Source organism: Struthio camelus, chromosome 2 (genome assembly GCF_040807025.1).
Source record: "Struthio camelus isolate bStrCam1 chromosome 2, bStrCam1.hap1, whole genome shotgun sequence".
Classification (NCBI taxonomy): Eukaryota; Metazoa; Chordata; class Aves; order Struthioniformes; family Struthionidae; genus Struthio; species Struthio camelus.
The window spans coordinates 63,562,392-63,588,166 of record NC_090943.1 but is presented as its reverse complement, the minus strand read 5'-3'; the positions used below and the strand labels follow the sequence as shown (position 1 = coordinate 63,588,166).

The following is a 25,775-nucleotide window of genomic DNA, read 5'->3' as shown; positions in this document are numbered from 1 at the left end:
CCTTTCCAGCTATGGCTTTTTTTCCATCAGAAAAGCCCAGACCAGAATAAGGCCCGTGATTGGTACCTGTATAATTATTTCATTACACTGTACTACAGAACATTGTGTTCCACCAGCAGGAATAGCGAATTAGGTGACCTACTGACCTAGGGAACGGCTGCAAAACTGGAATGCTTTGACATAGATAAAATGGCAATGCACCAATAATGCCTGGACAATGTACACAATGTTCTCATTTTCCATTCTCCCCTTCTGCCTATTTCAAAATAACAATAAACCATTCCAGAGACTACATTTCTATAGCATAAACTACCCAGGACGGGAACTGGCTTTCTTGTCCAAAATTGTTACCAGAGGACATGAGCAACCCACTGCTGATAGTAGTACTCATTATTTAAGCAACACAAATTCTCATGGTGTGTGATTAGGTCTCTGAGGTGATTCAGCTGTGTAATGGGGCATGACAGAAAATTGCTCCAAAGTACCTGACCAGAGCCATTAATCCAGAATTTACACTAAGTATCTCATTAAGATACGTGAGTATATATGTGTGCATGTATGTGCAGATATATTAGATATATATCTATAGCTATATGTATATTTATATACATAAAAAGTCCTGAAACGACACAGTGAGATTTGCACATTTCAATATTAAGGAAAAGACTTAAAATGCTAATATGACAAAATAGGTCCAGTTGTTAAATATGAAGGTTAAATTAACTATGAAGGGCAGATTTTGAGTTTATTTAATTCATAGTACAGTCCTCGTGGCCTCAGCAGAGCTACTCCGATTGACAGGTGTGAAGATCTGGCACATTGTCTTCCGGAGGGGAAGGGGAGAATGAAACATGGCTATATAAGGCCACAAGCAACTCTGCTCATTGGTATTAGGGTAACCCAAGACCAGTTCCATCACATTTGCTGTCATCACAATAAGTCTATACAACCCACACTGTGTGCTCTCCAACCCGCAAGAGAAACAGCTGGGGAGCCTTCGTCCAGCGTTTGGAATAAAAAGCCTTGCATCTGAGCCCAGGCTGTTTTCCATCGCAAGGGACTCTGCATTTCCAAGTTATCTCAGGGCATATCTGCATGGACAGGCGTGACGGACCCAAGCGCCTCTGCTTTTGCTCCGAGCTGGCCAGATGGGAGTCTGCTGTGATCTGGAAGCAGTACAATCGAATTAATTTGGTCCTGTGCCCAAACTTACAGGCTCCCTTGAGGAACATGCTACCTGATATAACTTTATCAGTTTTCAAACTAATTTTATGCTAACCTATGCAATTTTGCATTAAGGCCTGCTTTCTATCTTCTTGCACTATTTGCTCCACGTGAGCCGCCTCCATGATCTACTATATCTGCATAACTGGCTCAAGTTGGCCAGTTACTGCTGGCTTGTGGAAAGGGAGAGAGAGATCAGCTTCCCCTCCTCTTCTTCTGGTCTCTGTGGCCAGTATTTTGCCAGTATTCGCACATGTTTACTTTCCTCTGCTTGCACAATGGATGGAGCATTTGGCCCGAGCCAGCTTCCCATGTAGTCAATGCAAAAAGTCCCCATGACTCAAAAGGGAGCTAGATTGGTCCCACAAGGTTCTTCAGTCCAAGGTAATTGTGAAAGTAAAACTGCAGGATTTCTAGATGTATATTCTTTGCTTGAAACCTTAAAAGCATTCTTTTGAACTCTCTGAAAGGCAGGTGAGTATAAAGTAATACATGCAACTTGGTAAAAAAAAAAAAAAACCCGAACAGCTTTTTACTCAAGCAGATTTTTTTCCTTTATTTTTAATTAGATTCCAGAAATTATAATAGTGCAAACACTCAGTATAAAAGTTGCAATAAGAAATTTACATTCACATTTAACATTTCAGTCCATTCACTTTTTAACATAAAAATAGGACAAATATTCAATTGCTCTTCTCAATTTAACAATCCTGAAAAAGACTGGAAGATACTCTATAATATTCTATTTACATAAAAATAGACCCGTATTATTAATGCAAATCTATCATTAGAAGTTACCCAGTGTTAAGTTATTGTATTATACTGTTTATATCACATATATATATATATTATATATATATATTTTGTGTGCGTGTGAATGTATGTGTGAATAGCTATATAGATATAAAAAATATTTATAGGTGTCAGTGGACTACAATAGTTGGAAAAATGACATCTTGACTTACTAGTTCATTCCTTAAAGCTAGGACTATTCATTTTATTTACCTATGTAGATGTTTCTATTATGATATAGTAGACCTCTTCCCGGTCCCTTTGAAGTCAGTGGCAACACCTCATTTGACATCAGCGGGAGAGGAACAGACCTTGAAATAAGGCCAGATCTAACATTCATTGAAGTTAATGTTTTCATCAACCTTACTGGGCTTTAAATAGAAAAAAAAGATCCTCTGAAACCTCTTATGTCAATTAAATAAAGAGAAGAGTACATTTGTTTTCCCTTTGAAGGAATGGAGTATTTCTACCTGGTGCAATCAAAGTCTAACTCATAAATTCAAGTTAGTTTGGAAGCAATATAGAGTTTAAAGCAAACATCTGCAGGTTAAGCAGCTGACAGGATTTCTCTAGCATGGTCTTCCTATAGAATACCTCAGTTCAACCAACTTCATAAAACCCCAAAACTGTACAATCAAGTATCTGTTTTTACTCTTGATTTTTGGATAAAAAGTGACATTGAGACACAGACTAAATGACGACCCCTGAAATAGGTTTGCACGTTTTGTGCAGATGAGAAAACTCACACATGCAGCTAAATAACCATCTAACATGATTTAGACTTCATTTCCCTTATCATGAGTTCTTTGGGGAAAAAAAAAAAAAAAAAAAGCTTGACAACCATGTCCCTGTAACAGAAGTGTGAGGGAGCTGAGGAACTGAGGTGAGTGAGGGGCAGCAGAGGCACAGCTACTTCTTAGCAAGCTGTGCAGTGTTTATGAGCTGCAAGTCATATTTTAATGTCCAAAGCCAAATTACGTTGTGTTGAGAGGCAGGCATGCATGCCTAGTTTTTTTCATCTTAGTACTATGGTGTTTAAGGAGATTAAATATTTCTAGAATGCTTAAAATTATGGATATGGCTGCAACAGACATTGTACTATCATTTCATTTGCAGGCAGATCAATTTGAATGCCGAACATCTGCTGCATTTTTTTTTTTTTGCTTCCTAGCTTAGGCTGCTGGCTATTTCATGATCACATGAAAAAAGAAGGAATCACATACCCTTTTTAGTCTTTTCAATTAACAGATTAGAGAAATGATTAACAACGTCTAATTTCCAAGCAGAAGCTATGAACGTTTACCAGGAGGACAAAAATTAACTTCCTGATGCCAGAGAGCACAAGGACGAATCAACAAGACAAAATCCAGACAGATGATCTGAGTGGCAGTGCAAGATTTAGTGGCAGGGATTTTGAGAGCTGGGTCAAATCTGGTGCAGCCTGCTGAAATTTTGAAATCTGTGCATTATTACTGTTTTGCACCATTATCCCAATTCTGTGTAAAAATCAATGACTTGCACACTAAGCTGCAGGTAAATATATTATGTAAGAAAAACCTCCCTGAAGCATACAATTAGTCTATAAAATTTTGACTTCTCTTCAGAATTCCACTGAAAATAGCGTCTCTGCTCTAGCTTTCCCTATATAGTGTTAAATTACTCTATAAATGATAACTGCCATTGGACTCCGCTTTTTAGACCAGTAACTGTGAAAGCTTGACTTTCATTGCTACTTTACTCTATTACATTTTCCAAAGCTACCTCTGTAATAATCAGCTGCTTGAATGCCAAACAGAAAATTCACCATTTGCTTTGTCTATATCCAAATTTGTGCATATAAATACACATAACACGGGAGCAAGTTACACAATTGCTTTACACTTTGTCTTCAGTTGAACACAAGTAGTATCACTGTAAAACAAAAGCAGCGATTCTAAATGCAGAAGGATTTCTACTGTGGCTTTTTTTTAAAAAAGGTAATTATCATGAGGCAATTTTGTGATCACACAGGCTGTTCATCCTCACCTACATACAGCTGAAACTTCCCGATATATCACTCGAATGCCATTTGAAATGTAAAAATGGATAACCTTCCCACCCATGCTCATAAAAGAGTGAGGGGAAAAAAAAGAAAAAAAAAAGTGAGAAATCACCTAAATCACTTCCACGTGCCAGCTCAGCTTTCTCCTCACTGATGCCACCACCATTGGCAGGTCTGGGATCAAAGTAGCAGGTCAGGCACTTGAACAGTAAGACACGACAGCGTGCACAACCGCAGTAATTAAAGCACACCTTGCCCTTGCCCACAATGAGAACTGTTAGCTGTTTTACCACCAGTAGTTTAACCTACATATAGCAAACATGGCAGTGCAGTTATAAGGTATAGATAAGCATTCTGGATTTTTTTTAATTGTCATGTTGTTTAAGACTGCTCTGAGGACGAGGGGAGCCAGCTCTTTCAGAGGAGCTCCAAACTATCTGGCCAGATTTTCTGCAAAACTCGGCTTACTGTATACACTGAGCTTTTTAGAAAATCTGTTCTTTTTTAGCTTGGACCCGCATATACCTGTGCGTGGCCTCCCTCCATGAACACTTGGATCATCCCTTGCACTGGCACAGCTGCACTGGTAGTAAACCAAAGTGGAAAAGGAAGCGGTAAAAGAAGTTTCACAGTGATGCAGCACTGTTTGTTCCTTCAGTTTTATGCTAGTGTGACATGTCTAACGCCACAGAAAGCATAAAACGGGGATCCCAAGATAAAGCAGCAGATCCTCCGGCATGCAGTAAGGCACAAGCAAAGCCAAGTCCCTTCAGCACGTTGGCTACACATAATAACTACTGCTAATTCAGATTTCAAGATGCTTCCTTGTGATTAGAAAACAGGCATCAACTCCAACCATTTCTAATGATTTTGTCTGAAATTCTCAAAGGAGTTCACTGAGAGATCTTGAATATTGTTCTGAATGCAAACAGACATGAAAACTCAGAAATGGATCCGGCCATGCACGTGAGCACAAGTTTCAATCTGGCTCCATTAGGAATTTGGTTAAGTTCTTTGCCAGCTTGGATGCTCAAGGCCTGCCCTGTGCCACTGAGAGCTTTACCACTGACTTCAGAAGGAGTACGGGCTTCTCCTCTTTTCACCTTTCGGCAATTGCTTTCTTGTAGTCCTCCTCCCCCTCCCCACCTTTATGTGTACCTTATTTATTTAGATTTATATATTTATTCATCATTTAGATTTGGTCAGGAGCGAGTGGTGTGAAAGCTCAGGGACAGATGGGCTTAAAAGGAACGAAGAACTAAAAAAGCCAATGCAAAATTCTGGAAAAAGCCAGCCATAAACAGAGCTAGGGGTAGAGAAGCAGAGTCCAGATTGTTGTTAGTCACAATGCTTATGCCACACTGACATTCAAAACCCACTGAATTTGAGATGAATTAATTTATGACTGTTAGAAACCCTGAACTGCTGTATGAAGCCAATCATCAACACAAGGTAATGGTTCTTGTACGCAGCCAACTGAGACATAATGTATAAATCTACATTTTAATGTATGATGACAAGATTACTTGCAGAAACTGTACTGCTTAGTTAACCACATAGTCATCTGATTAATTTAACTAAACAAATTAAAGGATTTGTAAGTCCTATTGTAGCACTAAAATCTGTAAAATGTAAGAAGTTCTTGTTAATCCATAGCAGACAGTACTCACAGTACAGACCCTTTTTCCTCTGCAACCAACCACTGCATTATGCTTCTGCAATACTCCTGAATTATCATATAGCAAATATTTAAGTAATTCATCAGGTAGTCCCTAGCTGTAGTGACATAGATATGATCAATTTAAAAACAATGCATGCAAAATATCTTCAGAATTTAAAGTTTTGTTTAGCAGCAATATGGGAAAAATCAGCTAGAAGACTGGATATTCCCATGTCGCTAACCGATGTCAGACTCCAGCTTTGGGCTCAGCTACGATATCTAAGGGACTCAAAACCAGAGAACCCAGTGAATTTATCCTAGAAGTTCTGATCAATACTTTCTATTCAGCAAAACAATTTTTTTGGAAAATGAGTCAAGAAGCTAACAAAAATAAGGCATTAAAATAAATTTGTGTGTGTGTGTGTGTGTGTGTGTATATATATATATATATATATATATATATAAATAATATATAGCTATATATCTAAGAAAAGAATCTATTTGCGGTGTGTACTTTTCAGATACAATAACTTATTACCACACTAAAAATATACTCTGGGTAACATCAATGGGCCAAATTCACCTCCATTAACTTCCATAGCGTTGCACCTGCATACAGCAATGATGGATTTGACATCTGGTCCTTCTCCTCAATGACTACACTACATCAAATGCGGTACCAGAGAGTACCCACTGAATGTCAGATATTACACCATTATGAACTAGAATATCTGCTTGCTTTTTATATTACAGTAAATAGAGTTTATTGCTTCTAACAACCAAAAGGTACCTTATAAAGATAGCATAGGTGTTGATAACACATTTCATATACTGTATTACGGACCTTGGAACACTGAAGTTGGCAGATCATGATCATTAAATTATTTTTCTTCTTACTTTGCTGTTTGCATTTTGATTTTGCTTTGCTGAACGCACATGCAACTAGTGAATTTAACTCTGTGCCAGAAGTGATATGTCAAAAACATTTAGGAAAACTTACTGTTTTGTTTTGTTTTGTTTTACTGAAGTCAGGCATGAGTGGCATGCAATAGATTGTAAGGAAAAGCAAAGGGATGTCTGTTTCCAAAGGATTTATAATCTCCATGCACATGTAAAATGTCTGTTACAAAAATCATTGACATTTGTTAAAACTGTGCCTTTTTGCATCTTTTTATACAAGTGTACATGCAATTACCTCTCAGAGCTAAAACTATTTACAAAATTTCATACAATACATCTTTTAAAGTGAATAATACATGAAAGGCCAATGTTTTTTGTTGTTTTGTAACACTGTACAAGATTAAAAATAAATAAGGCATTATAATACAGGTTTATCACAAATTAAAAAATGTTGGTTTTCACTGTAATACAAAACTCTAACTTGAAAGAACAGTATGGCTAAATAGTCCTCCTGTCTGGGCAGAACACATACAGAATCTGGACTTGCTGATGTAGAGAAAATGCTTTGTTTTTGCTACAAGCCGGTAATCAACAAGTGAAAATGAGTCACACTACTTACCAATGTGTTCAAACTCCTCAAAGCGCTGAAATGGCACAGGTCATAGACTGTTTTCTTACAGTTACTCCCAAGTACTTTCTTTTGCCTTACAGCTGCATTATAGGCAAAAGTGGGAAAGAGACTCAGGCTCATAATCTACTCTGGGTTACAGTGTCGTAAAATAGTGACCTCGGATCAGTACCATGGCGAGGCACCACCGTAACCCAAAGCAGAATTTTGCCTACAGAAGTTCAAATCCTGACTTTCCTAACCGCGCTAAGCTCTGGGTGATTTCTGCAGGCCTTGTGGGTCCATGAGGAACAGAGGTTCAGCCCTAAAGAGCCGAAGCTTTTGGCTCGCAGTCTCACCTAGAGGAATAAGTAAGGGAGAATTTGCGCGTGTTTTGGTGAAGACCATGGAATGCGAATTGTCGCAGCGGGAAGCAGCTACAAAAAAAAGCATTGTACAGGCTGGACAAAATAGCTTTCTAGTCCATACAAATGTAAAATGGTTGGCAATATCTAGCCGGTAATTCAACTGAATGCCAGTTTGTAATCTCAGCAGTAGAACAGTAATTAAAAAATCATTTAAAGATAAAGGTAGCATAGGAACATTTTGAAATTAGCTCCCAAGACAGTGAAGTAAGTTTGAAGAACTCTGATACTTATCTGCTTATATAAAGAACGAAAGACTTCATTTATTACTATTTTCTTAAAGAGAAAACGTGCAAACTCATGTGAAATATTGTGCTTGCTACCGACAGACATTAGCATGCCAAAATGGCACCACTTTGTTGTAGGGCTCATATCTGTTAATTGTTTCAAGCTAGCAGCTGCACAAAAGATTAAATAGAAATGCAGGAGGCTATTCTGCTCACGCTACACCCACGTAATGACCCTCAATTAGAAGTGAGGGCTTTTGGGGCTCTGTGGGGCAGAACTGGCCCCTTGCTGGGGCTACAGCAAGATCACCCAGTCAAAAGTTACAACGCTTGACCACAAAATCAGTGAATGCAATATAGGAAATGCTACTGCAGGCGCTAAGGTGGGCCAGAACCAAATCCCACAAAACTCCAAGGAAATCTTTCAGATTGTTTTCAGTATTGGAGTGGGCCACATATTGTCTTCAGCCAATTACCAACAGGAATGTTAGGACCAGCACCTCAAATTGGGTAGATAATGTGCATTTGTGGGGTTAGCAGAATGATTATTGCTATCTCTTTCCTTGAATAGAACTTGCTAAAGATATCAAAGAATGCAAAAGAGAAGGGAGATTAAATTTGTCATCTAAAGCCATCATATGACAGCTGAAATAAAACAAATGTACACAAAAAATGAAATGGGGGAAAATGATGAGAATAGGGAGGGAAATCATGAAGGCAAGAGCACAGCTTTATTATATCAAGATTTCAGTGGGTGTTTAGTCTTCCCTGCTGAAACAGCTGCTAAACACTTCCTATTAGTTTCACATGTTTTTTTATTCATTTGGGTCTTGGCTGAACTTTTTTTCTGATTCTGCACTGCTCAGTCCTGGGCTACAAAGAAATAGGAAAAATACAGTCATCCCCATGGTCGAAACAGCAACAACAACATCAACAACAATCCGAAAATGTTAAGGGTAGGACTCAAGCAAACAAAGTCTGGAGCCTGAGTCCAAATCCACCATCCCTGATGGTGCCAGCTAGTCTGCGCTAACTGGAGCGGCTGCAGCTGCAGAACCCGTCCTGCTCCACACAGCCTGCCCCAGAAGCAACAAACTCCTGCGAAAGGACCCCAGGAGATGCTGGTGCTAGACAGCCTCTGTCTGATCCTTTCCATGCAACATAAAAAAACGTCCTTACAGAAGGCACATGCCTTATTCAACTGCTGGAGAGGAGGATCAGGCCTAGAAAAACTTCTAAGTGATCCCACTAGCACCTGCTAATCTTTTAAAATATTAAAACGGATGATCCATTTTTACTTTGTTTCATGGTCTCCTACACTAACCTTACTCCAGGACTAGGCTGGGAACGAGTTTCCAGCTCTCGCGTTGCTGTGATGGGAAGGAGTTTATCAAGACCTGGACAAAATGCACAAAAATTCTTCCTGTAAAGTTGCTGTTGCATTCGTGAAAACTCAAAGTAGTAGGTCCTGACACATCCGTGTTGCTGCAGTTTTTGAGGCATCTGCCACCTGCCATTGTATTGTTAACTGGCTTTACAGAAAAGTCCTGAAAACATTAGCAAAGGGAACAATTCACTGTCAGCTTAGCGATGTATGAAACAATGGCAATATACCTGTGTTTTGGACCCATTCAAAAAGCAACAAAAAACACTCTCATTGTAAGCTTTTGACAGGGGGACAATGGCTATATTTTCCCTATGTGATTATGTGCTACTTGATCTACACCTAGGGTCCAAAGATTCTTTGTGATAACAGTACATGTAAAAATAAAGTTTAATTAACATCAGTGAAGTTGCATCAAGTCCACTGCTTCACAGACTGTGTAACCTGGGCTCTTTGTGAGTGGAGTTAGGTGCTTAACGTTGTTGTGCATAATGCTTTCCATGTTGGTTAAATATTTAACTTACTGTGGGATGATTTAATTCTTACAAAGCTATTAGAAAATATAAAATATGCAGTGCACATTACGTGGATACCATTTATTTAGTTTAATTACGCAAATATTCATTCTTTGAAATTTATGTTCTATAAATGTATTTACTTAAATGGCTATGAATGCCTCAAAAGCAGAATTTAATTATTCCAGCAGAATGCTTGTGAATTGGATAACTGCTGGGGAGATAAAGAGATTCAGTGTCTTTTGGCAGGTCAGCCAGGCTGCATACACCTAGTACAGCTAGGAATCAGTCCTCAGTTTCCTCAGCTCGCTCTAATCACAACACTAATTTTGCTGTCTCTGTAATGAAGCACCTAGCTGATAGCCAATTAAAAACCCTGCTGAAAACCTGCAGAATCCCACAAGCAGCCTGATGTGGCTTTTCTTTAATGCTTTGCATGTATTGACTTAATATGTGTCCATATAGTTTTAAAACAGAAACAGTGACTGCTCCAAAAAAAACACAAAAGAAAAGAAAAGAAAAGAAAAAAAGCTGATTGCAGGAGAAGGTGACACCTAGAACATGCAAGTTTTCAACGGTATATTGCGAATAACTGAAGCTTTTTTTTTTTTTTTTTAAAGTTAAAAGGAAGTTTTGCCTTTTTTTAGACAAAGTTTTGATTCTCTTTTGGGAAGCAGCAAGCTGGTTAGCTTGCATATCCCCATCAGGACCTTATGGCAGCAGTCCATGGACCACGTCGCCAGCCATCCTCAGCAGGATGACCTGGGACTGCTCCCGCCTCAAATACAGAGCTGCACTCCATGTTTCACATCCAGATCAGCGTTTCAAGATGAAACCCTGAACAATAGGATATGGGCTGCATTAAGGGAAAAGCAGTCAAAATATGTTCCCTTTTATGCAGATTAAGAGCAGCCCTCACTCTCCTGGCAAGTTTACCAATGTGCTCCTCGTTTGGGCAAAGTTCGACTGTGCTTGTTTCTCAGAATTATAACTTTCTATAATTGTACAGCTTTGAAGAGTGAGCCTGGGTAGAATCAAGACATAATAAACTGTGGCATCAATTTAAAAATCAATTAACAAGAAAGACTATGTTGGCAAGCATACAAATATCGCAGGCCTAACAACAGCACGTTTGTCACCAGTGCAGGACTACTCTTTGAGCTTTTAAAAAGGTACAGCTGGAACTGAGCCTCAGGACCTATGCTGTTTGTAAAAGTCTGAAATAATAATATTCCTCTGCTCTTCAGAAAAACTGGCATGGTACGTAAAGCAGGAAGGAATGTTTATACTGGGTAAGCATATTGCTGTGCTGGCAGGGTGGCACTTTTGTCTCACACAGAATCAAATGACCTGTGAAGAAGCAGCAACTTTTAAAACTTTCTCAACTTTTTTTTTCTTTTTTTTTTTTTATTGTTAAGAATAGCAATTGCTATCCTCACAAAATGTTAAGCTCTGTCATTTATCTACTTCATATCCTCATGTCACGATTTGAATTGGAAATTTTTCAAAGTTTTTGGACTATGTAAGTAGAATTTTTAAAAACACATTGGGTTTATCAGTTAGCTGAATCCAAACTTCATTAATCTGTCACTGATAAATTCTGATCGCTTGAATTCAAGCACTGGGAGCACAGTTTCTCTAATTCTTGCTATAGCCCCGGAGAGCTTTCAGCTGCCCTACACTCCCCAGTTAAATGCAGCTTTGCTAATCTCAGACCCAACAGTGCTGGCTATGACAGGAAGAGAAATCTCTTTGCTATGTCATTGCAGGTGGATGTGTAAATAAATACATTTTTTATATTTATATATATAAATCTCTATCAAGTCTACATAGGAGTTTTTGTATATGTGCATATATAGATTAAAACATATATATACACACACACATAAAGAATTGCTTGCACGTTTGTCTCAATTTTTTTCATTTACCCTTTAAAAATGCCAAGAAAATATTCCTTATTTCCAGAAAATCAGGTTTTGACTTTTCCTAACAGAATTGCTAGCCCTTATATGTTCCATCCCAAGAGTTCATTACACGGTCCCCAAGTTCTCTTTGGTTGGGTTGTAGTGGTCCTTGGTTAATGCCACAGCCTATGACCCTTGACCTCTTGGTAAAAATTCAGGCAACCGCTGCTCTCCAGGTTCACTGCAAATGGCACAACCAAACCTCCTTTGCTCTACGCCTCCTTCACAGCTGGCACAGAAGGAAGATAATGTAGCGTTTGATTTGTGTGAGTAGCAGACACTTGGGCTGCTCCAAGCCCAGCTTTTGCAGTAAAGCCAGCAACTGAGGACACCGACGGGCAGCTGGTGCCCAGTTTCGTTTGAATGTTTGCTCTCCCATAAGGGTACATTTTTCGCTCTAAGTTTAAAGACCGTGTTTGTGAATTATTTCCATCGGCCTTTCCTTCCAGGAAATAGGTCAACATTTCTCCTTTTCCCTTTACACTGACTTTACCCCGGCACATAAATTCATAACTGCACCTCTTTAATATCCGCTGAACTTCTTCTGTCACCTGAAGACAGGAAAAAAAAAAAAAAGAGCTATTAGTTTTTTCTATTTGTATAAGGTTAATCCTAGAACTGCCCAAACTCTCCCCATTTTACTTCTGCTTCATGAAACACATGTGGCAGAACGAGTAAGCAGCTACTGCTGTTCTTCAGTTCACCGAGAATTTCCTAAAGGAAATCAGTATACCAAACTGGAATATGAGAAGCAAAACTTCTGGTCTTGGGCTAAAGAATTATACAGTCAAACTAAGCTCTGTCCTTCAGATATACGTAGCCATATTCTCTACTGTTGTAGGCTGGATCAGCTCCAGTGAGTTTAACTTACTCCAGAAGAAATTCTGGGAGACAAAGTAGGTATTTCGGATAAAGGACTCCAAAAGTTCCTTGAGATTTTCAGAAGTGAAGCATTATGTCTAGCCAAGCTCTAGTAGACCGGTAACGTCCTCTGCCTCTGTAGCCCCTCCGATCCACAGAATCTTAAGGATTTTTAAAACTACATAAAATGCAACAGGATGCAAATGGACGTAGATCCCTTCCTTGCAGTCTTTATTCAGGCAAAATTCCTGCAGCGCAAGAATTGGCCCATGCTGTGTCGGCATTCTCAGGCTTGCCTCCAACTGAATAAAATGCAGCAGAGAATTAAACATGAATTCTGTTTCTCTGGATGGGAAATGATTTATCTGAGGATTTCATCGCCTCCAAGTAGTGAAGCATATATAACGGGAAATAACTATACATCTGATGCCCGAATCATCTGGAGAATGTTGCCCTTTTCATAAAAACCACAAGATCAAGTGAGGCTGAATTTTCTAAGCAGTCTTGAAAATGTAACCAAATATGAACCACGAGGTACACAAAGCTTGCAAAGGGCTCGCAGAATGCACTCACCTGAATTTTCCCCTGCACTCCAGTACTATCCATTCGACTGGCAACATTTACAGTGTTCCCCCAGATATCATATTGCGGTCTTCTGGCTCCAATGACTCCAGCCACTACAGGTCCAACATTAATACCTAAAATCAGAATAATAATGCTTTTGTTATTCTTTCAAAAACTGCAGCGTGTTATCTGAAGGAAACATTGATCCCGTACATTAGATTTAACAGAAGTGCCTAAGAATTCTTCCTGGTCATAGAACATAATATATGTTAAATTAATGCCATTTGGACTTCTGGATTTTTAAGGCTTTTAGAAACAAAATGAAGATGATGTTATTGGAAATGCAATATGATAGACAACATAAACATTTTGCCCATCTGTGGATTTTCCCTTTTGCCTGTTTTAAGAAAAGAAGAAAACTAGTGGTAGTGCAGAGTTTAGCTGTGGACCAGTTCAGGACAAATGTTTAAAAATCTTTCATTGCTTCCTATGACTTCCACTGCAGTTGCCAATACAAAGCCTTCGAACGGAGGATTTTCCAAGCTAAACAGAAGCCAGTAGCCTGGGAAACACCAGGAATGGGGTAAGGGATGCATGTCACATTTGATCATCAGTACCAGACAGCTCAGATCCTGCACTGTCAGCCAATAAAACCCCGGAAGTAGAGAGGAGTATGTGAAAATGGCTCAAGCATCTTTCTAAATAACCACAATGTTCACTGCTATAATTCTGACCAATTTTGGCTCTTTGCTTGAAAAGGTTTCCTTTTCCTGAGTGTCTTGAAGAGCTGCAGGTGCTAAATACTCCATGAGGCTCTGTGCAAGGTCTCTCCCAGGCAAGCTGCACAGAAAAGGGGGAAAAGATATTTGTGGTCTCTGCCCACATGCAAACTTGGAAAGACCAGTTAGAACACATTTCTGGAGAGAATTTTGGACTTGCAATTACTGGGATGTATGGGAGGGCAAAGACGTATAACTCTCTATTGCTGCCCTTGATGTCTTTGGTCTTTCTCACTACCCTGCTGTTAGCAACCTCACTTTTCCCCTTGTCCAGCCAGCTCTCAAAAATTAAACCATGAAAGCATGTATAGAGAGAGCCTGAAGAAAACTAGCTGTGTTAGAATAGTTAGTGAAATGGTAACAGCACCGGATGTACCATTGGAGAGGAGCTGGATGGACGGATGGCAGCGAGGAGGGGAAATTGCTCTCCATGCAGGCTGGGAGAAAGGACTCAGAAAGGTAAGATATAAAATAACATATAGAGGATTGCATGGGAATTCTGTGTTGTGAAGGCCAGAGCATTGAATTTGCTAGAGAATAGCACCCATTCACCAAAATAATTGGGAAGACTGGCAAAAGAATATGTATAATAGCAGCATAACAAAAAAATCAAAGGGAGAACTTTACAAACCATATGCCTGAGCCTAGGATTCAACAGGAAAGTTTCCTTGTCCAGTGAAAAATTTCAAGATGTCAGTTGTTGTTTTTTTTTTAATTTGAATGAAATGAAATATGCATCCATATATGGAAAATATCCATATATCCCAATAAGCCTTGAGCATCCACTGAATCTGGATCAAGTGTTACAACTCATGGGGCACAGATTTGGTCATGCTTCTCTTTCAATCAATCAATCAATTAATATTTCATGAGTTACATGGAGAAATACTAGTAAAAGACATTGAGAGTGCTTTTTGCCAGCACAGCACAATAATTTGGGGATTAAAGCATGTTAGGGATTCAGACACTTGGGTCTGATTCTTCATGCCTTAGCAAATGTCTTCTTCTCTCTCCTCCTGCTTTCTCCAACCCAAAATTCCATCCTGAAACTAAAAAGCTTCTCCTATCAGAATTTTTTTTTCAAACTATATCCTGACAAAGAGGACAGGTGATTTGGCATCTGTGGATGAAAAACTCCCACCACCACACTTTAATGCCAGCATGGCTTTTGCACATGCAGGAATACATAATAGTTAAGTACAGCAGCCCCAGTTTGCAGCAGTTTAGCAGCGCAAAGCGATATGGGTCACAAGACCACATACACTAATAATTATACTGTAAAAATGTATTAGTGCAGTTTCCTTTGAGGTGTGCATTGATTATATAATAAACACACTAGAACTGGACACAAGTATAAAACCATAAAACTGATGCCCACCATCCAAGCCTGCTTATCTTCTATATGGATGTACATCTTGCACTAAAGGAGGCTTTTCAGTTTTACTCAAGCGTGCAGGATAGGCAATCCTTTGCAGAGGGCACAGGGAAAGCCAACACACAACACTGTTCCACTTGCGGGATAACTGTAGAAACGTGACTTACCAACTCGTAGGACAAAGTCGTTGTAAGACTGATAGTTGATTTCATCAAGAACGTCAAACATCTCTATTGCAAAATCTGCCAGTGTACTCAGATGGGAATAAATTGATTTTTTAGCCTAGATACAAAATAATGTTGTACATTAGATTTGCATGACGTTTAGAATCAGGTGAAATACTGAACTGAAAAACAATGAAAGGCTCAGACGGGATGGCTTAGGAAAGGAATCTAACCTATTTTGCTGATTGTGAAAAGGAACTTTCGATGGTGGCTAGAGCACATGCATTCTTTTCTCAAGTACTGAATTTTTTTTTCTCTTTTCGATTTCTGGGAAGAATGGAAAGCAAAGTTCCCGTGGTAAAGTGTTTCTGTTGCTAGAGAGCTGCAGATGTTTGTTGTGAACATGGCAGGGAATACAACCTGCTTTCTTACAAAACTGCTTTGCCTAGTGATTATTAATAACTATAGTTTCTGCCCTCTTCTCCCTTTGGGGCTTTTTCTAGGTCTTAGCTCCATGGGGTGCATGCTGTTCCCATTGACAAAACTCCTGTTATGTTTAATCCCATGGGATGCAGAATACCCCTATTTTCTTTCCTTTCCAGGCGAGCTGAAGTGATTTGTTATGAAACATACCTAAATGAAGTACAGCAAAAGAATCATAAGGAACCAAATGAAACGATAAAGTATCAAGCTTAAAAAAATGTTCACAAAGAAATACTTTTTATAGCTATAGTCTAAGTAGTGTCAGAGGCTACTATGGATCCCAGTTTAGCTAGATTCAGAAATAATTAGACTATATTTGTGGAAGTAATATCTGTTATAAGGTATTAAAAAGATACTACCTTCACCTCTGGAACTTCTTAAGCTGCACATTGTTAGAAGGTGGAAAATAAAGATTTGCATGTGTCCTGTTACTTATGTCCTTCCCTCAGGAGCTACTGCTGGCTAGTAAAGACACGTTACTAGGACAGACCTTTGACCTGACGCAGTATGGGTGCTCTTCTGTTATGCTCTTACTCGAATAATAAATATGAATTCTTGAACAGCTTTGCAAAGTGAAAGTGGGCTAAAGGTAGGAGATGGTGAAAGCAATGCCAGGTCAGTGGCAGCATAGCTTCAGTAGGATGTTGCACAACAGGGCTGTGGCAGCTGGCATGAGATGAGAGCTCTCTGGGTTGTTGTCATGATGGTGAGATTTTATAACTGGAGTAGCCGAGAGTCACTGAGGAACCTGAGAAACAAGTTGCTATTTGCTTTATTTGGCTCAGCTAGAAAGGGATCCTTCAAGTGGCTGGGAAATTTTTAAAAATTAGAGCAAAGCTTTAACAAAAAATGATGAAAGCCAGCCTTGGGCCACTCCCAGGTTTTAGGAAGGACATTTTTAAATACCTGCCTGGCTCTCTGGCATCCCGTATCTTATAATGTCAGCTAACTCCACTCTTTTCCAGCCCAACCAAGACAAAGGAAGAACAGGAGTTAAATTTAAAGTGAGAAGCGCTGACGGCCACACTTGCAACAGAGATGGTGAAGAATACTGAAAGATCCGGAGGAGGAAGAGGGAGGATTCTACAGTTTTCTTTAATCCTCTACTGTTCTTTATATTCCTTTTCCTTTAACCTCTTTGCTGCCTCATGCAAACTTTGGTTGCCTGCAATACCCTACATGCTGGCAGGAGAGAGGATTGGTGACAAATATGGGATGAACGTCAAGCAACGGACATCTCTCAAAAGGATCACCACCAAATTCTTTTGAAACCCCGCTGAAGAACCCCGCAAAGTTGGGACCCTTGCTCAAAACACAGACATAATTTCAAAGGGCTCCACGTTCAGAAAGAAGCTATAGGTCTACAAGGAGCTTGGTTTGTGTGCTGCCGTGGCGGTGTAACTGGCAAGCAGTTATTTATTTAATATTTCAGAGGAATAGTTATTGGAAAGACTGCCCAGAGCATCGCAGCAAAACCATTCTGACAGAGGCAATATAAATTTATTACAGTCACCTGGTTGTTATGTGCACAAGTATTCTCGGTTAGGAACACAGCTAAGCGCACCTACTCTGTCGAGCTACCCTGGATTACCATATTTCTAATACCCTGCTGTATGCGGAAGACTTAGCAGGAAACTGCCCACACGAGGTGGATAACTTCTACTTGTTTGTGTCACACAAGCAGTAAGAAGAGAGCACAGAAGAGATGAAAATCTAAGTTGTAGTCAAAAATATTAGCTGTTATTATACCAGAGCTTTAGCTTTTCTGGAATATGGAACATTAAATAAATTCTACCTATACAGAAAAGATCAAAATTGGCCCCTTAAAATTCAGAGAAAGGCAGAGTCCTGTGCAGAGACCTTCTGCAGTGATTTAAAATGCATTACCGTCATAAGCTTAGAGTGGTATCTTCAGGACTGGACTAACTCAGCTGACCCTTCAGTTAGCAACTATAAAACGCATGAGATAAACATGTTTAGGTTTTGGAACATATGCTGCCAAAGTTACCCAATAACACACTTGTTTTCAAGATTATAGTTCAAAGAGCATTTATAGCAGACACACAGGCATGCCTTTGCCTGTTTGTCTGACACCACACTGAACAAAATTAAAAGGATCTTTTCTTTTTCCTCTCTCAGGACCCAGGAGACAAACATTTCCACATAAATAAAATGTTTAAAAAACACTTTTTGCAATGTCTAGATTTCTAAGCTAAGAATGATACCAAAAAAGCATCAGTTCTAGATACCCTGCAGACCAGAAAGTTAGTTGTATGCGATATACTACATGATTCTAACAGTTGATTCCGATGTGTCCTTATTTTTCATTTACTTAAGAAGGATAATTGTTGCTAGGAAGTTCACAGGCTGTCTTCCGGCCCTTTTTTGCTTTTGCCCTTTAATTCAGTGTTATTTTGCAATGCTTAACCGTACGAATCAGCCATACCTCTGCAACATATGTGCTTGCACTTCAGAGCAGGGGAGAAGCCTCTGGCAGTTCTGGGCAGACCGAGGACGTGGACTGCTCTCATTTTCACTGGCTTACTTGCATTATTAATTTATATAATGCTCTGTATACAGTCAATTCTGTACACTGCGCACAGGGTTCACTGCCATTCAAGATGCTGCATGCAAATTTAGGAGATCCCCAGACCCGAACTTAAGGTGGGAAACATGCACAGGAGCAGTAATGAGGAGACAGATGGGGAACTGTGCCCCAGACCTAGCAGCTCTGAAATTACTCTGACTTTGTTGTTGCTGAGTCATTAAAGGAATAAAGAGAATGGAGCAGTGGAGACAAAGAAGAGCTAATTTGGAGGGGCTGGGATAAAATGCAGTAATGTATCTAGCACTAAATTCCCGTCTGTGACGGGGGTCGGTCTGTGATGGGAGTGTAGGAGGCCGTTTGCTTTGACTACAGAACGCTCCCAGATTGCAATGTTTAAAAAAAAAAAAAAACAAAAAAAACCCCACCACATGTTAATATTTTTGTGTTCGTTTAGCAGCAATACATTACATCTGGATTCTCCCTTGCCCGGCATCTTACAAGGTCATCTCTGATGCCAGGTTTAAAATACGAACATTCTGACTTAGGAGCTTTTTAAAACAATTTGCTGAGAATCCAGAGCTACAGACAAATCAAATCCCAAATTCAGCCCGATGAACAGCTGCCAGGAGAGCAACTTTTATTTGCACGCTACTGCTATTTGAATTTCATATTTAAGCTGTTGCAACGAATTAAAACAAATGTACATAATCATATGGAACTGGATGTATTTCACATGTTCCTCCGGAAATTGGAGGAGCACCGTTTGTCCACCACAAATGACAGTTGTGTAAGGTCTACTTACCTTAGTTCCCGAAGTAGGTACAAGTCCCACAGCTGCCATATACGTACTTCCAATTGTCTTGATCTTTTCTATGTCCTTATAATATTCTTTGTCCATAAGCTTTGTTTAAAACATAAAACTGTTAAATATTACATAATATTTTAGACAAACAACCATAGTTATCAGATAATATGTGCACAGTTGATTAAACCATACTTTTTTCTGGTAAGTTGAGGCTTTCTCACTTTGATGTCATTGGGGAAATTATGAGTAATTTGCATTTTAAAGACTCTACACATAGACTACACATATTAGAGAAATTTGAGGGCCGATTTAAGTGCCTAAAAGTACAAAACAAACTCTTAGGGAGGCCCACTGGACACCCACTCCCATTAATTAGGAAGTTCACAGAAGTATTTTATTAGGAAGTGCAAAGTAACCCGAATTTCTATAAATAATCCTTCTTTACAGAGTCTGGTAGAACTCCTACGGTCAAAAGACAATGCATTTAGACCTTACCTCATCAAAATCAGCAATAATCTCATTTAACAGGCGTAAACACTCCACTCCCATATTATTGCCATCCAGTTCGATGTAGAAATCATTGAAATTTGGGATGGAAGCAAACATCACTCCCACTTGTGAATATGACTGGTAATAAAGGTCCTGCAGTTCATGAACAGATATAATTTTTATTTAAAAAGATTAATCTAAAATAGACAAGATTATCACCATATCTATTCTAGTGCTAAGCAATGAGAGAGGTTGTTTTGCTAGCTAGGACAAAAGCCATCACTTTTGCTAGAGAGAAAGCAAACAACAGGAGTTGCAGGCTCCCTCCCTTGAAAAACACAGTTGAAAATTAATGGTTAAGTTATCAAATCCATTTTAGTCAACTTAGTGTTTCTCACTGCTTAGGCAAGGAAATACTGAATGAAAATGTAGCAGGAAATAGAAAGTCTGAACAGTTTTAGAACTTTTTTACTGTATGAGACATTTCATTAGGTTTTCCCAGTTTTGTTTTAAAACTAAAATAGAAGGCAGAACAGTTTTTTTTTTTTCTTCTTCTTCTTCTTCTTCTTCTTCTTCTTCTCCCTGTGGTACAAAATCAGCCTTGCTCCTTTACCTCTTTCTCCTCTGAGTTGCAGAGTCCTGGATTTGGCATTAACCACATATTCTGCATTATAAGGCTTCTGAGTAAGAATTTGGAGAGCTCACAGAAAGTAAAACCACTTTTCTATGGTTCAAATACACTTGGCCAAACTCTCAAGCAGAGAGACCTATCACTTGAAAAAGCAGCGTCATGGCCATCATGGCCTCGCCATATACTGCAGCCTCTCTTAGAAGGACCCTGATGACACTGTCCTGAACGAGTCACCGCAGCCTTAGAGATTAAAGCTACTACATCTTCCTTGGGGATGTACAATTCCTTAATTTTAAACTGATGGGTTTTGTAATGGAAGCATATTTTCAGAACTAGAGCGGTTCCGATGGAAGCGCCTGGCAATTCACACACTTCACCATCCAGAGCAAAACTGAACTCTGTGAAATACTGTAAGAAGCTCAAGTCTTTTGATTTGATTGAAAAGGAAGTTGCTCACTTGCAGGTAGGCACTCGGCTGAATTGATGTTGAATGACACAACATTCACTTAAACAATAACTTATTAAAATCCTTCACAGAAGGAGGAGGACTCTACAGAGATAACCCTGATCTAATTTCTGAACACAAGTTTTTACAAACCTACTCATTTTAACATGAATGATACTTTAAAAATTCCAACGTTTTCTTGAAAACACAGTTGAAAGGTGACCTAAGCTACACAGGGCCACGCCCATACAACATTCTCATGTATTTAAATTTTATCTTGGCTTACCATATTCCTTGGATTAGACATAAGAAAGTGCTGTGCAACATGTGCTGGCAACAGGTTGAAGAGAATTCTTTTATTGTCCAGCTTGACTCTCTCCATATCATCTCTCTCTTCTTCTGCCTGTTGGGACAAAGGAAAAAGAAAAATCTTTCCAAAAAGGAAAAAGTTATCTAAAGCCATCAAATAGCTTCTATTACTCCATGCTTTGAAATTAAACTGGGAAAATAATACCTCTGAAGCAGAGGGGGAACAATTCTCCTACACCATGTCTTTACCTCCGCGACAAAATCCCTTAAAGGCCTTATTAATTCAAGCTGGAGTCACTAGGAAATCACTATTTGTAGGGCTTGATCAGCTAAGTGTACTGGCATCTCCCATGGACCTCCGTTCTTTTAAATAGGCCCCACCTGATATTTTTATAGACTAAAAAGCTGGAATATTCTCACCTAAGTCACATTGGCCTTGGAGGCCCATTATTTTTTCTCAGTAAGGATCGAACCAATAACAGCAGAATTTGATCCACCTTTCAAAAAAAGAAGCCTGGAGAATCACCAGTGTTTTAAGCAAACCCGTATCATTTTTCAGTGAAATGGATTCGATGAGACAGTAGCTTCAACAGAGAGTACTGTTTTTACAGTTGAGCATCCTTAAGAAAGATATGCAATTTTTAAAGTGATTTTGATAGAAATAGTATGCATTTTTAGAGGTGACTTTAATTACCCCTGGTACTTGTTACGGACGCACGTACAATTCCTGTGCACAGAAATTCCTATAGGCAAAAGCAACAGGGGTTCTGCCATTCTCGTGAATGATAATATTCAGGAAGAGCATCTGGGAGTGAACAAATTTGGGGTACTTAACCCAAGGTCCTGGTGTCACATTTAGGTTACCTGATTCACAGGAGTCATTGGGAGCTAGAGATTAGGGAGTAATTTTGAAAATTAGATACCTTAATAATAAAAAAAAATAAAAATCTAGAGACTGCATTTGGGGCACCTAGGTTTGCAAATTCCAGACTCGTCCTTCGTAAACTCTACTGCAAAACTATTTTTCTAGGATCTACTCCTTGTTATCAGAGTGACTTTGGGCCCCAAATTCTCATTTTCATCTAGAAAACGCTCGATTAGTACTGTACAATTCATCTCATGGAAATCACAGCAAAGATAGTTTTGTTCTTTGCTCTTCAATCACACTCACGGAATTGTAACACAAATCTTCTGCAGTAATCCCAATATAATTTTGTTTATTTAGTTACAGTCAGCAGAAGACTGGAAGGCCAAATTCTCAGGTGGTATCAGTGAAACTAAGACTCATAAACCACTTAAGGATCTATTCTAATCTTTGTTTGTGTCCCTTTCTATCTAGAATTTGCTATCCTGATCTATTGCAAAGTCCACATACTTTTCTCACTATCCATTCCTGTCTAAGTAGGAGAAAGCCAGTCATCTCACGCCTGTGTATTCTCTTTTCATGTGAAAAACTTTTTTTAGTTTTTCTAAGAGTTTAAAACTCTGAGGACAAGACAGTAATTTTTGTTTTTCATGATAAAAATTTGGGACAATCCTTTTTATTCACATGACACAGTGATGCCACTTTGCCTGACAGTTTTCTTTTACATTCTTAAAATTCTTTACATGAAAAAAATGCTGAAATAAAACTGGTTTTATAAATGTAATTTCTTCAGGAAACACGCCCTTTTAAAATAAATTATCAGCTTCTCCTCTAATTTGCATAATAAGAATTATAATTTATTCCAGAGATGAAATATCAGTAACCATTAAATAGCAGTTAAGCCCTGCAAGGAATATGCCTGCAATCTGTATTCTAAGTAAGTATCTGTTTCCTGCCTGTGAGGTGTTTTCTTGACACTTTTTTTGCTGCTTAAATTCTGTATGCTATTTCCTTAAAATCCTTCTTTTCCTCTATTTTGGAGGTATAAAACCTGCCTCTGATTTATTGTTGTCTGTAAATGTGTGCAATGGCCCCCTGCATTGTGTAATCTTATTGTTGGAATTTAAATGTTTTAATAGTAAAACTGAAAAGCTTTTTCCGACTGAAAATCCAAACCAAATTTACAATTCAGTTTTTGCAACATACTGGAAATGGGGAGTTTGATTCTGACTACAGCAATGAGATTTGTGAATTCTTGAATTCAGGCTCTGAATCAAATTCCAGTTTGGGTTTGGCATATGCCTGTGTATTCCTCTATTTTTTAAATAAGATCTCTTTTGTTATCTTTGTCCTAGGGACGTTTGAGGGATACTGATCTGCAGCTCCCAATACAATACGAGGCAGAACAGGAGCCTAGGGAACAATACAGCTTCAGCTTCGGGGTAGGACATAAAGATAACAAGTCAGAGTAGTCCAGCAAGGGCTTGTAAGTGGAGTAACCAGTTTGACGGAGCATGGACAGCAAAATTACTCAATTGCTGGTATTTAGTGTCCACTTCTGAGCTAGAAGCGTGCGATCGGATTCTTCTGCCTTGCCCAGTCATGGACCAAGACTTTTCATTTGGATGAAATGACTGAGAAAGTTCTTCAGTAATGTGTGGCATTTCCTAACATTGTGGGTGATTCACAATAAAGGGTTCAGAAAAAGCCACAGCACAAGGACAAAGCTGCCAGCACTGAAACGTTATCTCCCTGTGACCTTGCTCTTGGTGCTGGACTTCTGTCCAGCCACAAGAAAATAAGAAATCTTTCTAATACACCCACAGAAAATAGGGGAGAAAGGACAGTCCAGCCTACTGGCTTTCCAGGCATTTCCTTCTGGCATAAATTTAGAAAACATTGATGGCTTTTCTTCTCGTCTCTGCCGCACTTCTCTTCAACATAATCATGAAACTACTGTGAGCGAGATGCCAACGATACCACTATGCGTGCTCAGGTATGGATGTGACAATGCTCCTAAAGATGGGACCACAGCCACGTCTGAGAAGCTGAGACTGAGCTCTTGGGTGAAGAGCTAATGGCTCAAACCGAGCCACCAAGACATGACTGAAAGGTTGTTGATTAAAAAGAGGAAATCCTCTAAGAGCAGGGAAGGGCATCATGAATGTCACCATTGCTATGAAACGTGGTAGAACGCTACATTTGCAGTACACCTAGGAAGCCTCTCTTCCGCTTTTTGGATGCCAAAATGTTAAGTAAAATTTTGACTCTGAGAAGTTTCAATTGCCAGAAAGGATATGAAGCCCCTTAAGATAATGGAAGGCTCTTGAATGGTAGCAAACAGGGTTAATACTGCTATATTGCTGCTGGTACCTAGACTAGAGTCTCTGCATGAATTTACTTATGCCACGTAGATGTGCCAAATTTCTGAAGTTAGTGTGGATAATTCCAAGTTTAATAAAAAGGCCTGCCAGGAAAGCGAACTGAAGAGTACCTTTTCTCTAATACTGCACAGAATTTGAATATCTTCTCTTCCTGCACTGCCTAAGATGGATCTCACATGCACCTCCTCAGGAGTTGCCTGGGAAAAGAGGAATGATTCCCCCATGTCCGCTGCAAGGGAAGCTAAGAAGTGAAGGGGAGGTACAAAAATATTTGATTTCGTTCAGCAGTGAGGACTCTAAAATTCCCTATCTCCAGGCCCTATGGAGAAGAAAGTAAGCTGCTTACTTATATATTCTGGTCTTTTTTTCTGGCTTTCTGCTTTCCACCCTTCAGGGGAATGCAAATGAAAACTGTCTTCCCTTCTTGTGACTCATGAACTCCTAGTGCCTACTCTTTGAGGCGCTGAGATAAGGGAATGTGTAGGCATCACCCCTTCCCAGGCAAGACAGACACTGAGAAGGAAGAAGGAGTATGTGGGGCTGCAGAAAAAAAGATTAGAGTAACAGAGATCACATATATTTACATTCCTGGTGGAAATATTAGCCAGACAGCTAAATAGCATCCAAATCTTCCTCTATTTGTCCCTATTTCTATTGGTTAATTCAAGAAAGCTGCCAGCATGATATTTATGCAATAGCTGCTAGCTAAAAAAACAAGGCAGAATACTGTGAAAATGCACAAGAAGGAAACTCCAAAGGAATGAGAGACATCATTTTTAATGTTCTGCTTTTGCCTGTTTGGCATTCATGGCAGCTAAGTCATTATACAGAGCTTACTGTATTTGAAGAACTGCAGTATCTAAAAGCAGGCTTGGTTTTTGCTTCAGGTTTGGTTATAAAATTTAACGTGTTCCTTGGTACTACAGCATTAATGTGATAAGCGCCTACCACGTTTTATACAGTCACATAACAAACCACTATTTGACAATGCCGAGAACTCGTTACACGTTCTATATTCAAGAAGTGAACATAACTAGTCTATCACCTGAGATATCAGGTGATTATTAAATAGGCATAAAAACGCTGTAGCAATGTCACTGACTAAAGAGTTACCTCATCAAAACCCAAGACACAGCTAAAAAGAAACTGGGCACCAGTGCCTCAGAAACATCACTTTACCTGAAGGGGGCACTAAATCCACAGGAAAGAGACTCATGATCTGGCCACATCTTAAACACGGAGCGTGAGCAAGCCTTGAAATTATGGCCTGCAGATTGCAGAGCAAATATTTCGTACAGCTGTCATGGATTAGAAAAGACAGCTGAACGATATTC

General features: G+C 39.2%; 1 protein-coding gene across 6 annotated transcripts in view; it reads right to left on the bottom strand.

Moving 5' to 3' along the window:
• Positions 1-1,753: 1,753 nt before the first annotated feature.
• Positions 1,754-25,775, bottom strand: part of ADCY1 (adenylate cyclase 1) — a 163,250-nt gene continuing 139,228 nt past the window's right edge. For 4 of the 6 annotated variants that reach the window (XM_068936073.1, XM_068936076.1, XM_068936077.1 and 1 more), the window contains 6 exons: positions 21,170-21,282; positions 19,814-19,960; positions 19,316-19,414; positions 15,486-15,600; positions 13,174-13,298; positions 1,754-12,290 (listed from right to left, as the gene is read on the bottom strand). In XM_068936073.1, coding sequence (XP_068792174.1) covers positions 11,952-12,290; positions 13,174-13,298; positions 15,486-15,600; positions 19,316-19,414; positions 19,814-19,960; positions 21,170-21,282 — 938 coding nt within the window. In that variant the 3' untranslated portion in view covers positions 1,754-11,951. Of the gene's footprint in view, positions 12,291-13,173; positions 13,299-15,485; positions 15,601-19,315; positions 19,434-19,813; positions 19,961-21,169; positions 21,287-25,775 lie in introns of those variants that run through there. The other 2 variants (XM_068936074.1, XR_011139776.1) reach the window with 2 other exon arrangements.